This window comes from Pungitius pungitius, chromosome 19 (genome assembly GCF_949316345.1).
Source record: "Pungitius pungitius chromosome 19, fPunPun2.1, whole genome shotgun sequence".
NCBI classification, from domain to species: domain Eukaryota; kingdom Metazoa; phylum Chordata; class Actinopteri; order Perciformes; family Gasterosteidae; genus Pungitius; species Pungitius pungitius.
The window spans coordinates 1,384,271-1,400,258 of record NC_084918.1 but is presented as its reverse complement, the minus strand read 5'-3'; the positions used below and the strand labels follow the sequence as shown (position 1 = coordinate 1,400,258).

At 52.1% G+C, this 15,988-nt stretch overlaps 1 protein-coding gene across 1 annotated transcript in view; it reads right to left on the bottom strand.

The window, feature by feature from the left end:
- Positions 1 to 931: 931 nt before the first annotated feature.
- The window catches only part of drosha (drosha ribonuclease III), a 29,564-nt gene continuing 14,507 nt past the window's right edge, over positions 932 to 15,988 (bottom strand). Inside the window, exons 17-24 of the mRNA XM_062559348.1 lie at positions 14,458 to 14,565; positions 10,288 to 10,426; positions 10,121 to 10,181; positions 9,798 to 9,857; positions 7,900 to 7,999; positions 5,807 to 5,909; positions 1,404 to 1,474; positions 932 to 949 (exon numbers count right to left, since the gene is read on the bottom strand). Coding sequence (XP_062415332.1) covers positions 932 to 949; positions 1,404 to 1,474; positions 5,807 to 5,909; positions 7,900 to 7,999; positions 9,798 to 9,857; positions 10,121 to 10,181; positions 10,288 to 10,426; positions 14,458 to 14,565 — 660 coding nt within the window. The remainder of the gene's footprint in view (positions 950 to 1,403; positions 1,475 to 5,806; positions 5,910 to 7,899; positions 8,000 to 9,797; positions 9,858 to 10,120; positions 10,182 to 10,287; positions 10,427 to 14,457; positions 14,566 to 15,988) is intronic.

Genomic DNA, 15,988 nt, shown 5'->3' with positions numbered 1-15,988 from the left:
CTTTCAAAGTGGGCAGAACAAAGGACACGGATCACATCCTTTGACGAGATCATACAAGTTGAGCTGTTTTTCAGATCTCACTTCTAACCCTCTTTTTAATTCAATATCCTCATTAACCATTGATGAAGGGTCCTGTGATGCTTGATTGAGTTTGAGTTCATCTAACATCATACAAATGATCTCCTTTGGTTCATTCCGTGTTTCACACCCTTTTTCTGCCTCCATCTTTTCTCTCCTCTCTGGACATCAAGTCCTAAACTTTTTCCATGAAACAAACTAAACAGCAGCCGCCATCTTTCTGGACCCGAGGGACGCCAGTGTGCTCCGCGCTTTGTTTTGCACTAGAAGTTGAAGTTGTCCGCGAGTGCATGTTTTTCCTTTGTCTCCATGTTGGCTCGGTGGGGGGGTTTACTCCGTCCTCCGCCTCCACCCGTCGCTGCACTGTTCGCCATGAGAACCCGGTGTCTAATGTGGCCCGGTCTCTTTCAGCCGCTCCCTTGTAAAGTCGCTCTTTACAAGGAACTCTCTGACCACCACACGAGGGAAGACCTTGGCTTTACGACCAGGAGGAGGAGGAGGAGGAGAAGGAGGAGGAGGAGGAGGAGGACCGTAAAAAAAGGACACCAAGGACGCTCCGGCTCTCCACCCGGGGACGGATCCTCCACCCTGCACCCCCGAGCCAAGGCCCCGACGCTCTGTCCATCAAAGGACTGTAACTGCAACTGTACTTAAAAACCATTTCAGATTGTAGCAGAATTATTGGTTGCATCGTTTGTCTTTAACAAATAGTATTTGATTCAAATTAAATAGATTTGATATTTCCACTTTGGGATTAAGAGCCCCAGCTGCTTCGTTCTTCAAAAGAAGTTTGCAGGATTCTAATTGGAGCGGATCTCCAACCAGAACCTCCCACGCCACCCTCCCCGTCCAGTCAGAGCGCAGCCTGCTGCTGCACACCAAGACGTTTCACAATTGACTCATAACGCTTCCTGGCCAAGATGAATGCAAATACTCATCCGTTCATCAGCTATTCACGCCAGCTGATCACACGCTCACCAACAACAGCAGGTGTCCTGGCCGAGCGAGGCGCTCCACACCTCCGCTCCGCCGCACTAAACATACACGCCGCGGCTTCATCCCTCTTCTGTTCCTCTGTGATGTTGTTTCGGCTTTGTGCACATCAGCGGACGCACAACAAGTCGGGTGGAGGGGGGGGTGGGGGGGGAGATTTCTTTGAGAGATCTCTGGTTTCTGAGAGCGAAATGTGGCCGTTTCCCAACAAGTATCCGGAGCGTGGGTTTAAAACCAATGTAATAAGAGGCGAGAGGAGGGAGACGTACACTGAGGACAAAGAGTGACACACACACACACACACACACACACACACACACACACACACTCACCTCGGTCTTGAAAAGCAGTCTGCCGAAAAGCTGCCGGGACTCGTCCAAGCCCCCCTCCAGATACACAGCACCTGAAACAAAGAGGGAACAAGGCCTGCATGAGGACCAGACCAACTGAAGCCAGTGCAGACACTCGCTACCACGCGCTAGGACGCGCTACAGGAGAATCTTCTAATGAATTGAACTCGCCGATAAGTTAGGAAAGAGTGCCTTTTAATTCCTTTTTGGAGGTGCAATGACCTCTTTGGAGGGGGGGGGGTCGTTGCGTCGGCGCACGGGGTTGGCAACAAAAAAAAAAAAAAAACACACAAACTGAGTCACATATTCCAGGTTGAGTAGGCCCAAAAAAAAAACACCGGTTCAGACCCACGGACGGCACGTTGTCGTCGCCCACGCGCTCAGAGCGTGACTTATCGGTGCACGTATCACACAATGTGTTGAAAACACACACACACACACAAAAGATATCACACAAAGAAAGAAATTCAATGCAGGATGGGTCCTTACTGCAGAGAGCAGAAGAAACTTGTTGTTGTTTTGTCTCTTTCCCACTAAAATCAGTGGAACTATCCTGCTGCCTCTAAGCCGCATACAACTTGGAACCATCACACTTAGGGGGGGGGGGGGGTCATTCAATTTAGAAAGCAATAACCACCTGGCAGATTGGGTGTACAATAGTGCAGAGGGTTTTATTATGTGCATAAATGAGCCGGTGGAAATGGTTGCACGGCTGCAAAGTCTAAATGCGCGAAACGGCTTTCATGGACGACATCAAAAACATATGAAGGATTCATCATCGGGGGGGGGGGGGGGGGGGGGGGGGGGGGAATGCTTTCAGATGGTTCACAGGCCATTTACACACACGTGCACACAAACAGACACACACACCCAGAGAAGATTCAGTCTACATGACCGACACCATAATGGGACACAAACAAACCACTGAGCACAAAGACAAACACCATCCCACTCAGTGTGCCTTGCCCCCTTTACTTTACAACGAGAAGGGGGGGGGGGGGGGGGGGGTTGAAGGGGGTGAGATTACCAGCATCCATTGGCTAAATGCTGGTGAAATTTGACTAAGTCCGACAACTTCGTTTCACCCCGGCAGCTAGTTTGGCAAGTCGCGGGCTCCCGCTCATTCCAAAAGTCTAGTTGAGTGGTAAAATAATGGAAGTAGCTGCTGGATTGGGGGGCCGGGGGGGGGAGGGGGGGGGGAGTGGCTGGGTTTTAGATGACAGGAGGAGATAACGATGCTAACAACCATCCAAAATCAGAGACATATTTCCTCCACACTACCCCCTCATTGTAGAGGTAGAAGGATCGCCCCCCCCCCCAACCACCAGAAGTTTCTTCCAACCCTCGTAGATGTTTAAGGAGGCCGACTGAAGGGGGCTCCAGAGGCGGGGGGGTAGCTCTGAGCATCATGTGGACGTCAGTTGTCCACGCAGCAGATGTTTCCTCTGAGGACCAGCTGGGGGAGGAGAGACGAGGCAGATGATGGGGAGACAGATTCCTTCATGTTTTGATGACAAAGCTGATTATGCGAGTACCTTAAAGTCCTTGTAACTTTTTTTTCTTACTTCTTAATAGATTTTCAAAACTTGTTCCAAGAGGAAGGAGAAGGTGTGATGGAGGCAGGGAGGACGGGAGGAACGAGCAGCGCCTCCAGGGATTAAAAAAAAAAAGGTATTGAAATCTCAAAGCAACACCTTTGGTGTCAATCAAAAGGGTCGTTGATGAAGAAGATCTGCACTTAAATCTCGACGAGGCGGGCTGTCCGTGCACAAAAAAAGGTTTGCCCCAAAGCCATCAAATCCATCGCACTACTCGCCGCAATCATTAAACGCAGATCCGTGTTTAACCGAACAGCCCGCCAGCCTGCAAAGTTGCAGCTGACGCGCACGCACACACACACACACACACACACACGCGCACACACACTCTCTGCAGCTCATCCAGCAGTACCATCATGCCCTGGTCACATGGCTGGATCTGAATGCCGTATTGAGACCGATGGGGAAACATGAGCGGTCCAGCAGCTCTTCTTTAGGCTAGAAGGTAGAAACCCCCCCCCTGGTAATCAGTAATAGATAAAAGGGCTAACAGCCAACTCAAGAAGGTATTATGAGATCCTTAAACTTGAGTGCACTCACATTCCAAAGAAGTTTTGATCACTTTTCACCATTCTGATGGAAAAGTTTAGCATCCGAGCATCGGCCGCAGCCTCCAATGGACGAAAAACCAAGTTTTCACGCGGCGCCCGGGTCGGGGGGGGGGGGGGGGTCACGGCCGCAGAAAGGCCGGGCCGCTAATGAATCTCCACATGTGACGGCGGGCCGTACGGAGTTATGTTTGAGGGTAGAATTCCAATGGCTGTGACCAATAAAAACCCAGAGTCAGGGGCATATGAAACACCAGCGGCTGACAGTCACATTAATAACCTAGAATGAATTATTCAAAAACGCTCTGGCTCTAATCCATCAAATAATATATTAAGCCGCTCCCTCTCGGCCCGACGGGGGCCGGAGCGGCAGACGGACGCAGAAAAGCAACACATTGATAAAAAATAAACGAAAAATAAACCAAAATATAATAATAGGAAAATATCATTCGCACTACGGCGCTGACAAAGGCGGGCTGAGTGCATTGTGACATCAAACATCTTACTTTTCCAAAAAAGAAAACTCAGGCCTGGAGCGGGGAGAGGAGGAGGAGGAGGAGGAGAAGGGGGGGGGGGGGGGGGGGCAGTGTTGAGATGCCGAAAAAAGAAAAAAAAAGCAAGAGTGTTCGCGTAAGAAAACCAACTCGCTACCATCGCAGCAATTAACAAAAGGAGCGATGAATACACCGGCTGCATTGTGTGAGAATCTGATATTCAGCAAGTGGGAGATAATCCTTTCTCTCCGTTCTTTTAATAGGAAGAGCTTAGAGAAGGCCCTCACAAAGGGTTCACCATCTGTATCCCCCATGGCTGCTGGCAGCGCATAATCCACAGATCAACTGTACAAGGAAATTAGGGCCATAAAAACAGAGTGGGGCCTCTTTCTTCTTCTTCTCCTTCTTCTTCTCCTCCTCCTCTCCATTCTTTTCAGACACTCGGGGTAGGAAGGAAGCGACGGGGGCTTATCGGCGCAGAGGGGCCTGAGAGGGCAACAGGCGCGCCAGGCAGAGGAGGCGCTTTCCAAAGACGAAGAGGTAGAGAAGTGGGCGAGAGCGAAATTACAGAGGAAAAAGGGTGAGAGGGAGGAGGGAGGAGGGGGGGGGGGTGGGGAGGCCAAAAGGAGCCCAAATGAGAATGGCTCTCTGCGGCAGAAGTTAATGACAAGGGATCAGAAAAGCGAGCTTTCCATTCAACACTTTGAATTATTCAGGGTGCAGGGCAGTCATTTGCATTGCAGATGCCGTTGCTTTTCCATTCCTCTGTCCCCCCCCCCCCACCACCTCCCCCCCGTCTCGAGTAAGAGAGCGGCCCAGCCTCGGGGTTAGGAGATAGACACATTCTCCGAGGAAGAAGCTCTGCCCATGCAAAGCAGGAGATTATCCGCCACTTCTCGCGAAGCCCAGGTCCAACGGTCACCGCGGCCGGGAAACAAATAAAACACAAGGTCAGGAAAACGTGCCCCGGGGGGTGGTGGGGGGGGGGACGCCGTCAGAGCGATCAGAACGCCGCCTTCCGTCAGAGGAGCAAACCGTTTGAATGGAGGAGAGGAAGAAAAGCCAACGTTGTCTTGCAGGTGCAGTCGGCTTTTCTTTCTTATTTGCTGCTTTTGGGAAAGTGGCGTTTGATTTTATTTGACATCTCCGTGAGACGGCGAGGACGAAGAGAGGCGCCACAGCAATGGCGAGGAGGGAGCGCTCGATTCGGTGAGAAGGTTGCCGGGGTGAGGGCGGCGGTGGTGGGCGGGGGATGGCAGAGCGACGTGGTGACTCATCATCTGCTTGGCACATCGTTCACCTGATAAAGCCTGAACATCACAGCAGGGGGGTGCGGGGGGGGGGGGGGGCTTAAAGGGTAAGACGGGAGGGGGCGGAGATTTGAAGCTCTTCAAGGAGGCGTTTGCGCCAAAAGAAACAACAAGAGAGATGACAAAAGTCGCAGTAAAAGAAAGACGGGCAGCATCAGACGCCGCTGTGTGCGCATCCAATCGGTGTGTGTGTGTGTGTGTGTCACATACATCATCAGGGGGAGCGAAGAGCTGCCGACTCAGGGGGCCGAGGCTCAGCTTGGCGCTGGGGAGGGAGTTTACGTACTGCGTGTGCGATGACCTGCAGGCCTGACCTCTAAACGTCCAGGTAGAGGTCAAACCTCGCCTCTTAAGATCAATAAAGATGCGTAATGTTTCTACGGGTCTGATGGGGGATCCATAGCAGCTATTTATACACACACACACAAACCTCACCGATAAGAGCCTCAAAGCAGTTGGCCATGGCGTGTCGCAGGTCCGATTCCCGGCACAGGTCCGGCCCGTGAGCGTACAGCATGAAGCGATCCAGCTCCAGTTTCTGAAACAAAAACAAATGCATTGATATCAGAGCGCCGCCTGCGACACCCCGGTAATGGCCTCTTGAAAAAGTAATAGCATTTTTTTTGGGTGTTGTGCATTTTCATTGGCTCTCTATGGAAAACAAAGGGGTGGCGGGGGGAGGGGGGGGGGGGGGGGGGGGGAGATAAAAACTCAGGGGAAATGAAAAAGATTGCCTGCCCTTGCTGGAAAAGGTTCTACTTCATGGCACTGACAGATGTGCCCATGTGTTGTCCAGCTGTGGCATGATGCACTAAGCCGCCACGGGAGGAGTACGCTCTCTCACACACACACACACACACACACACAGACACAGACACACACACAGACACGCTAAATAATCCCAAGATAAATGGTAAAATAGATCAGCGGTGACCTTCATTCTGTGTGTTTTCCTATAAGTAGGAATAAAGAGAAGTGGGCTTTAAGCTCAGCTGCCATCCGGCATCATGACGTCCAAAAGACACAAAGATCCACATCAATTCATGTAGATTTATTCATTCTGGCTGCTGCTCATTACTCGGCTTTTGAATGAGTCAATTAGAATTACAACAACTGTGTCGGACGTCCTATTTATCTCTGCGCTACGCGTATTATTACACGTCTTATTACACAACCTCTACCTGTGGGAATGCTTCCATTAAACAAGGGAAAATATATTCAACTGCGTGTTAAGTTAAATGAACTCAATACAGCCTGCCGTGCACAATCTGGCACACACACACACACACACACAAAAACACACACACACACGATTATGATTGTCCTAATATCAGATTTTCATGAACATTGTGGCTGAAATTGTTCCCAATAATGATATTATCGATACTTATATTTAAGAGTATATCTACGATATCTGTCCTACTCGGAGCACTATCGGTGTACAGTTTACTTTCTACACACAGACAAAGTGTGTTCCCGACCTCACAAGGTATCTTTGTTGTTATTTATCGGGTTTCTTTCCAGCAGAACCTTGGGCGTCCTTACGCCATCAGTGTCCTGATTTAAGTGACGGCCGTTTGATGGATTTATTGGACCATCACGTAACGCGGTCTCCTCGCAGGGAGACGCTTATCGCGGACATCCCTCAAAAGTGAGGAGGATTTAATTGGACAATAAAAAAGGCACAGGCTTATTCACACGGTGAAGCTGGGCCCAAATAAAATATCCATCCAATCACATAAAGGCGACAACATAAAGCTCTGCATTGTGTGTGAGTTTTCCCCCCTTTGTCTCAGACTAATAACAATATTACTATTATAAAAATGTAATGGAAAATAAGAAGTGGAACGTGCGCACTTTTGGTCAGAAAAACTTTCTGGGACTATTTGTCCAAAGAGGCCGGCTAGATTTTACTGGCAGGGCGGCAAAAAACAGTCAGGGTGCTATTTAATTACGCCTGATAACGGTTGGTGGTAACCCCCCCCCCCCCTCCTCCCACCGTGATCGCACACACAAATTAAATCACGACTCATAAATACTCCAACTCAGAGGGAACCCGCTCTGACTTTTAAGCCTCCCCAGTGAAGTGGTGGATGGCGCCGTTTGCTCGCTGAAGATAGTTTAGTTTTTTTTTTTTAAGATAATTGCGAGTGTTCTTGAGCAGACGGCTTTAGAGGAGCGCGGTAAACAACTTGGCGGCGTCGAACCCTGTATCACACTCACTTTAGCGCGAGCGGCAAATTGAAACAAGCCGAACTGCTACGCAGCGCTAATGCAGATTCGGGCGGCTGCTTCTTTGTATTCAGTGGGGAGCGACATGAAAGATTGAAGTTTTTTAATTGCTTTCTCCACATCACGGGACGATTACTGTTGTGTTCTTTGCAAACGTGCCAGCGAGGGGGGGGGGGAAGAGATGGGAGGAGGAACTGTTGAGTGTTCCAGGATGACTTACAGGGGCCCACGGGGACCCCTTCCCCCCCCAGAAAGATGGCGAGCCGCAACGGGAAGGTGTAAAAACAATAACTCGCCTTGGCTAGCATGGCGAGGTGCTGGTTCTGCACGATGGCGGTCCGGTAGGTGGCCAGGCCGCCCTCCTCCAGACCGGGGAAAAGGTAGTACAGGTGGACACTGCGGGCAGAGACAGGAGAGCTCAGTCAGAACCCTCACGTTGGTATTTACAGGGCGTACAAGTGGAAGAGAAACATGACATCATCACAGAATCCACGTGGGAAAGTGGGCGTGCAACTTTTTTTTTCTTTTTTTTTTTTTCCCAAAAGGCAGTCGGATATTAGCTCAATTTTCCTTTGACCAATTTGGGCGCGAGACCACCTGGTTCTTTTCCCAGAGATTTTCCAGCCTCTCCAGGAAGGTGCTGCAGCCCCCAAAATGGCCGCAGACGCTCCAGCGGTTCCACAGCTGGGTTCCGGGCGAGCGGGTTCCACATTCGTCACGCTCCCCCACCGCACCGTGTCATTTGATTTCATTTGAATTAAATCCAGTCATTTCTAATCAATGCGGAGAGGGAAGCAGGTGGCGTTCTGTTTCCCAAATTCACGAGAGGCCCATCTATAGGGGTCTTCAGATCGTAGTGGGAGAACAAAGTGCTTGGAATTAATGACAAAATTAAACACTCAGCGCGATGAAGAATAATTCGGAGGCTATCCGGACCTCAGGAACCGAATCCTCCCGTTTGGACCTCGGCCTATTCTTTAAAACGCAAAGAGGTCCGATTGGAAAACGGGACCATGTGGTGAACTGTGCACATCGAAGGGACCACAAGGACGGGGGCTCCATTCATCATGTGCTCCATGCTAGCTAATGCTAACACAGACGTAATGCTGGAGAGGTAGCGTAGCCAAAGAGAGGCTAATCTCTGATGTGGGCTTCATTTGTCATTTCATTGTTCAATCATTTAACAAATATGTTATAAATGGTTTTAATAAAACCACCTTCCTGAACTTCTATAACTCCATGAAATAATTAGCTTAGAACGCAGACCGTCTTTCTTCACATCCTCTGCTCTCTCCTTCTGGAATGACCACGGCGTGACCCCCCCCACCGTGTCCAACACTAACTCCCCGTGTCGGGGGCCATTCAAATGAGCCCAACACTCTGCAGGCTGGACAGAGTGGGCACAGATAGCCTCCGAGGTGCATGAGGACCGAGCCATTTAAGAGGCTGATAAATAATTCAGAGAGGGCCAGAGCGCAGGCCCAGCATGCCGCGTCGGACGCTAACAATCAAAGAAGGGATGCAGAAGCTGGGGTGGAGGGGGGGCAGGGGGGGGGCACCACCTTCCATGTCACACTGTTGCATAAGGAGCTGAAGCAGTGTCCTGTGCAGCCCAGTGTCGGATCCCATTAACATCTAATCCGGCTCCTGAATGTTCACCGCTCTGGAGGTGTCGGGAGGCAGAAGGGGGGGGGGGGGGTAAGATGTGCCCGTTGGTCAAATGTGAGTCAGGTAGACATGTATCCTTCCTTCCTACAGCCTGCGGCCTTTTTACTTGTATGTTGGTGGAGGCTGATATTAATAATAGCTGCACATAATTAGCACTGTGCTGAGCTGCAACGTCCACTCACCTGGGAGTCAATAACACAGTCAGCAACCCAGACAGCCAGTCAGGACAGCTAATTGCAAGTTGTCATGGAGAATTTCAGGCCGTTAAAAGGGGGCGGTATGTGTGAGGGGGGGGCGGCTTTTATCCTAGTTCCAATTACCAGTAAATCACTGTCTTGAAAGAGTTGAAAGTATGGAGATGAGCTGGGTTGTGACTGACAGGGGAAGTGTAGGCAATGCGGGAAGAAGAGAGAGAGAAGTGGAGTGATGGGGTCACTCCTGGGGGGGGGGTGGGGGCAGACAGTGTTGCCGTCAGCTTCAATTAGCCGTTGCGTCCATCAAAGACGCACAAAAGGCGGCTTCTCACCTGGTGAGGAACTCAACGACGGCATCACCCAGGAACTCCAGTCTCTCGTTGTGATTGATCCTGGAGGGGGGGGGGGGGGGGGGGGGAGAGGAGGGGGGGTGGAAGAGATGTGAAGACAGTTGGGAGGAAAATACTTTTGGGCACACACAGCCGCGATCAGCGCTCCGACAACAACAACAACAGGCAGTTTGAACGACTTCCCTTCCACTCACGGCGAAGTTCATTTTCCCGTCAGCGGGTCGCCGGGCGGATTAATCACGAGCATCTCGCCCCCGACCGGCCCGCCGCTACCGCCAACAGACATGCGCCCGCGGGCAGCCTACCTGGAGGGGGAGGGGTCATCCTGGCCCAGACGAGACATGATGTTGATCAAGGTGTTGATCCCTGGAAAACACAAATCACCCCGCCCCCCCTTGTCAGGTGAGATGAGCTTTGAGGGGGACGCCGAGAGGTCATTTGACATTTTAGAAGGGACACAAAAAGGACCCACCCTTCTTCCTCATGTACATGTGGTGGACCTTCCTGTCGCCGTACTTGGGCTGGCGGATGCCACAGTTGGAGAGGGAGTTCCGGGCGTGGTCGGGGTTCATGCCGAAGTTCAGGTGGTGACTGGGGTGCGTCATGGCCAGCTGGAGGAGAGGAAAGAGGGGGGGAAGGGGGGGGGGGGGGTTAGTAAATCAATCACAGGGCCGTTATCAGTCCTGGACGTTAGTCTCCCTTTCCTGTGGGTCCTGTGCTTCCCGTCTCTCTGCTTCACAACATCCACGTCCCAGAAGCCTCATCTAACCAAACCTGCACGGTGCTTCCAGCGGAGTTCAAAAGGCAGACAGGAAGACGTGGTGAAATGGGCTTTTACTTCTTCACTTCCTGCCAGGGGCCTAGAGCCGCTGGGGACTTAGTTGCCGGTGACACATCTTTCGGAGGCTCCTTCCTTTGCTCAAAGGTCCAAGGACGGAGGACGTGGGATGTCGCGCACATTTTCAACGCCTCTCGGTCAGATGTGTGACACTGGGCTGTAAAAAAATGCGCTGAGCAACGAGGGACCAAAGCGACAAACGTTTAGACGTCAACGCCGAGGCCCGACCCCCCCTCCCCCCACCCCCGACACCGGAGCCTCGGCGAACCCTCTCCTCTTAATTACTAATTATAAACGGTGACGCTGGTGAAAGGAAATCATTCCAACGACCCGGGATCAGCAATCGCTCAAAGAACGACGAGAGAGGGGGCTGCACTTAGGTGAGCCGAGCCAGGAGGGAGGGAAGGGAGGGGGGGGGGGGAGAGACCTCTCGCCTCTTTGTCCCAGTTAAGTTGTCTGTATGGAAATAAATGGCTTAAACTTTCAAACCTGTAAAGAGAGGCAAAAGAGGGACTTTAAGGCAGAATAACCCTGAAGGAAACGCATTAGTTTGTCTGAGAAGAGGACAAAAAGCAGAGCGCCTGGAAAGACTTGGGGGGGGGGGGGGGGATGGTGCTCAGTAAGATACGTCCAGCCTTTATCAATCTTACATTAGGAGAATGTTAATCTCAGTGAAAAGAAGAAAAAAAGTCTCCAACTACCACCCCCCCGCGCTTGCTTTTCAGAATGCTTGTCTCTTTTCAGCCAACTTCAAATCAATTTCAAGCTCCAATGACATATGTATGTAAAGCGTTAACGGGGGGGTTTCAATATTTATAGTTGCTCAAGAGGCCTTCAGCTTTGTAGCCGTGTAATTCAGCTCCTCTTCCTTCCTGGGGTTCGGAAGAGAGAGAGAGAGACGGAGAGAGGGGGGGAGAGAGAGAGAGAGAGAGAGAGCGAGAGAGAGGGGGAGAGAGAGAGAGAGAGAGAGCGAGAGAGAGGGGGAGAGAGAGAGAGAGAGAGAGAGAGAGAGAGAGAGAGAGAGAGAGGGGGGGAGAGAGAGAGAGAGAGAGAGAGAGCGAGAGAGAGGGGGAGAGAGAGAGAGAGAGAGGGGGAGAGAGAGAGAGAGAGAGAGAGAGAGAGAGAGAGAGAGAGAGAGAGAGATCGAGCTCTTTGACGCGACACGACTAGTATCCGAGGGATTTGGATTTAGTGAATAAATCGCTCAGCTGACGGGACTGGGGAGGGCGCCCAGCAGTGTTACCATGGTGACCCAGTAATGAAGCCCATAGGGGGAAAGGATGAGAGGGGGCGGGGCTAGTGAGAGTTTAGCTCACCTGTAATGAAAGAATCTCTTTGATATTGTGGAAAAATAAAAATGTCTGCTCAGAGAGCAAATATTTTAGGTCTTTCAAATGTTCTTCTGGCCCCCCCACCAGGCTGGGCACGCCCCCCCCTATGAATAACGAAAACAAACAAAAATAACTGCACTCTGCACAAACAAAAGCATGCAGCGGTATCACAGGGGGGGGGGAGGACTTGTACAGGTTAATAATTGAGATCCTCTGATGCCTCTCGTTCTGTCAGCATGGGTCACAAGTGAGGAGGCGTGTGGGGGGGGGGGGGGGGGGGGGGGGGGGGCATTATACAGGTCTCCTGGATGTGGGGATGAGCATAAGCCCCCCCCCCTCATGTTTTAAATGTGAAATGTTTAACGGGGAGGCTCTCAGAAGAGGAGCTTCAAAGGGTCATCCTCTGTAGCCGGGGGTGGGGGTTGTGTGTGTGTGTGGGGGGGGGTGGGGGGTGTCTCCGGCTGAGGTTTCCGTTGCCTCACATCTCCACTCTGGAGGGGGATCAGCAGGTGCTGCAAGTCCTCATCGATTCCGCGGCGCGGCGATTAAACATTGAAAACACGCGTCCCCCTCGGTGTGCGTCCGTTAAAAAGATTACGAGCCGCCGTCGCCCCGGACGACCGGCCCGCTTTCATCTCGGCGCGGGGGGGGGGGGAAACGTGATCCTTTAATGGGAGCGCGGCTCGTTAACTTCTCAAAAGCGCCATCTTGGAATTCTAACGCAACTTTTTCCAGACAGACCAAACAGCTGCAAACCAGCGGCGCCACGGACGCGAGCGTCGAGAGCTCTGGATCGAAGCCCGAACTAAAAGGACCAAGTGAGATAACAGCTTACTTTAAATGCCTCTCTAACATCTCTGAGCTGATTAAATGTAGCATCGACTGAGCTAAACTTCACTGGTAATCAAACCGTTATCAAAGTGGATTCAGTATCACACACACACACACACACACACATATCGCCTTACACCTCGAACCTGGTGCTGTGAGGAGGATTTAATTCAGCCACACGTTATATACGCCGCTACAGGTAAATGAACTCAAAGCACTATCCATTAAAAATGAAAATCACCCTCACGTTAGAAATGTATAAAAAACAGACAGAAGGGAGGCACATGGGGGAGAGATCGGAAATCAGTTCTGACTCGGAGAGGACCGTCTGAACGAGCCCCATTGCACTCACAACTTGCATCGCAGCCGCGCTGTCCAAACCCATCTCGGCAGAGTGTGTGTGGGTGTGTGTGTCTGTGTGCATGCAATAGTTGGGCTAGCTGTTGTAAAGCCCAGCAATGATGGCTCCCTGCTCTGGCCATTTCAGTCCCAGTAGTGGTTGACTGCTGACAGCCTTGGCTTTATATCGCACACACACACACACACACACACACACACACACACACACACACACACACACACACACACACACACACACACACACACACACACACACACACACACACACACACACACACACACACACACACACACACACACACACACACACACACACACACACACACACACACACACACACACACACACACACACACACACACACACACGGCATGGCATTAACACCCCGGTGGGTAGAATTGTGATGCAGACAGACACACACACGGCCTGGAGTCGAGCCTCCGTGATCAAACACATTGTTGCTTTTTGTCTCTTTCGGTGATGAAGTAATCAAAGGGGGGAGGGGGGGGGGGTTAAGGGGGAGGGGCCAATCCATTAACTTCTCCCCAAGGGACGGCGATGTTGAGCCCTGGCGGGGCGTCACGGCGGACGGGAGGGGCTGCGGCTTTCGCCATTGTACCAACGACGGGAAGCCAAATCGCTGATCGATTAAGGGCAGACGTCCCGTATGAACATGAACACACACACACACACACATACACACGCACACACGCACACACACACACTTTCTCTTCTTAACTATGTACAGGTTACAACACATTGATTTCTAATGTATCAGGGTATGACAGCTCTTCAATACGGCTGGAGGCCGCCGGGGGGGCTTTCTCGGAGAGCGCGGAGCTCCTCAAGGCTGCGGACCTGACGGAGGGAGGCGAGGGGGGTGGGGGGGGGGGGGGGGCAGAAGGCTGTTGTTGTCCTCACTACTGTCACAGCAGCTCACAGCGGAGCCGGGCTGCTGGTTGCAGCGATGTGACTCAGGCCGGCGTGTGGGTTACCTCAGCCGAGTGCTGAGCCGCGGCTTTCCACCTGAACTCCCCCCGCAGAGGGGGGGGAAAGGGCCGGTAATGAGGCAGCCACTGCTGCCCCCCCCAGATACAGAGAAGCCTCTGCACAAAATGTGGACTTTTCTTTTTCCCTGTCACCAACAGAGTCTGTGCACCCAAAAACAGCAACTGGGGATTTGCCTCCCTGTATCCATCCTGTGAGTTATCAGCTATGCCGGCCTTTAAATAACACACCCTGAGTCAGTGGGGGGGGGGGGCGGGGGAGGCAGTGCTTTTACCTGAAGGAGGCAGCGCTCCTTGAAGACGTAGCCGATGAGCTTATCCAGGTGCATCAGACACTGGTGGTAGCGGATGTGATGGGTGAGCACAGGCAGCATCATGGCGTGCTGTGGAGGACACACAGGATTGGTTTAGAAAATAAAAATTAAAAGATAGAAGATCGGCAAGAGGTCGGGGGCCGGTGGGGGGGGGGGGGGCATAGTGAAGAGAGGCAACATCAGGAAGAGCAAAGAAAGAGGAGGAGAACGAGCATCAAGTGTGATGTGGAGATGGTGCAAAAGAGAGAAATCAATCAGCCAGTCATTACTTATTAAGTGGTGCTCTGCAACAGAGAGATGAAATAATGAAAAAGCCGATGTGACGGAGCAGGAGTCCACATGTCCAATCGAAGCCCATCTCGTCCTGTTGACACACTTCCATTCGCCAGCCGCCGCTGACCCACATACGCTTTAAGAGGAAAGTTCGAGTTCGACGGAGTGAAAGAAAAGCGTAGTGGGGGGGTGGGGGGGTTTGGGGGGGACATGGAGAGTGAGGGCGGGCGGCAGAAAAGCGAAGAAAGCGGTCAGCAAATTCCCATCCGAGGGATCATTAGAGGAGCCTCATCAAGGGCCCCCGGTGGGGGGCGAACTGTAGCAAAAGGCTGCTGTACACACATTAACCCCCGTGCCACCACGCGAGGGGAGGGGGGGGGGGCATGTTTTAATTAGTGCTATCGGGGAGGGTTGAGTACGAATAGGCCCGGGGCCCTCGTAGGGCGGCGGGGGGGGGGGGGGGGGGGTTCACTCCTGGGGCCCGGTTAAGCAGCCAATTAACAAAAGCTGCGCCGACGGCTCCGGACCGGCTCCGACGTGCGCGTGGGGGCCGCAGAGGGGAGGGGGGCCGTCAGAGTAGATTCTGTGGTAATTAACAGGTGTGTGTGTGGGGGCGGGGGGGGGTGGGGGGGTTGACGTCAGGGCCGCTTGGACGTATCCTGTAGGTGAGTCAGGCTTCCCTCTCATGCTGCTAGGAGGCGTTTATCAAGTAGGTCGCTGTCTGTTCCCCATCAACAGTGAGAGGAAAAAAAAAAAAAAACATAAATAAACATACAAATAAATATAAAAACTAAAAATCATTGCTGAATAAATAACTTCCTGCCTGATGAGTGGCCCCGGCCCTCGACAAAGCCTTTCAAGTGAAACAACCTTGGTGTAGCTCGGCAATGTCAGTAACGAGGGGAATGGGGGGGGGGGGGGGGGGGGGGGGGGGGGGGGGACTACGGGTCGGTTTCCCCCGCTCCGTCTCGTCCGTGTCACACGTTGTGCAGAGTGCGGCGCCGCGGCGCCAAACTGAAATTATTTATGAACCAATTAGCCGCGGCAGTACAGCTTGAAGCAAATATAATTGGGCAGCAATTATGGATCGGATCCTTCTCTGCGAGACCTCGCTGTGAGAGAGGTCTGCTCGGCGAGGCTAGAACTTTCTGTCACTGCTCTCAGGAATGTGAGGACGGGGCGATCGCGGGGAAGAAGAAGAAGGAGGAGGAGAAGATGA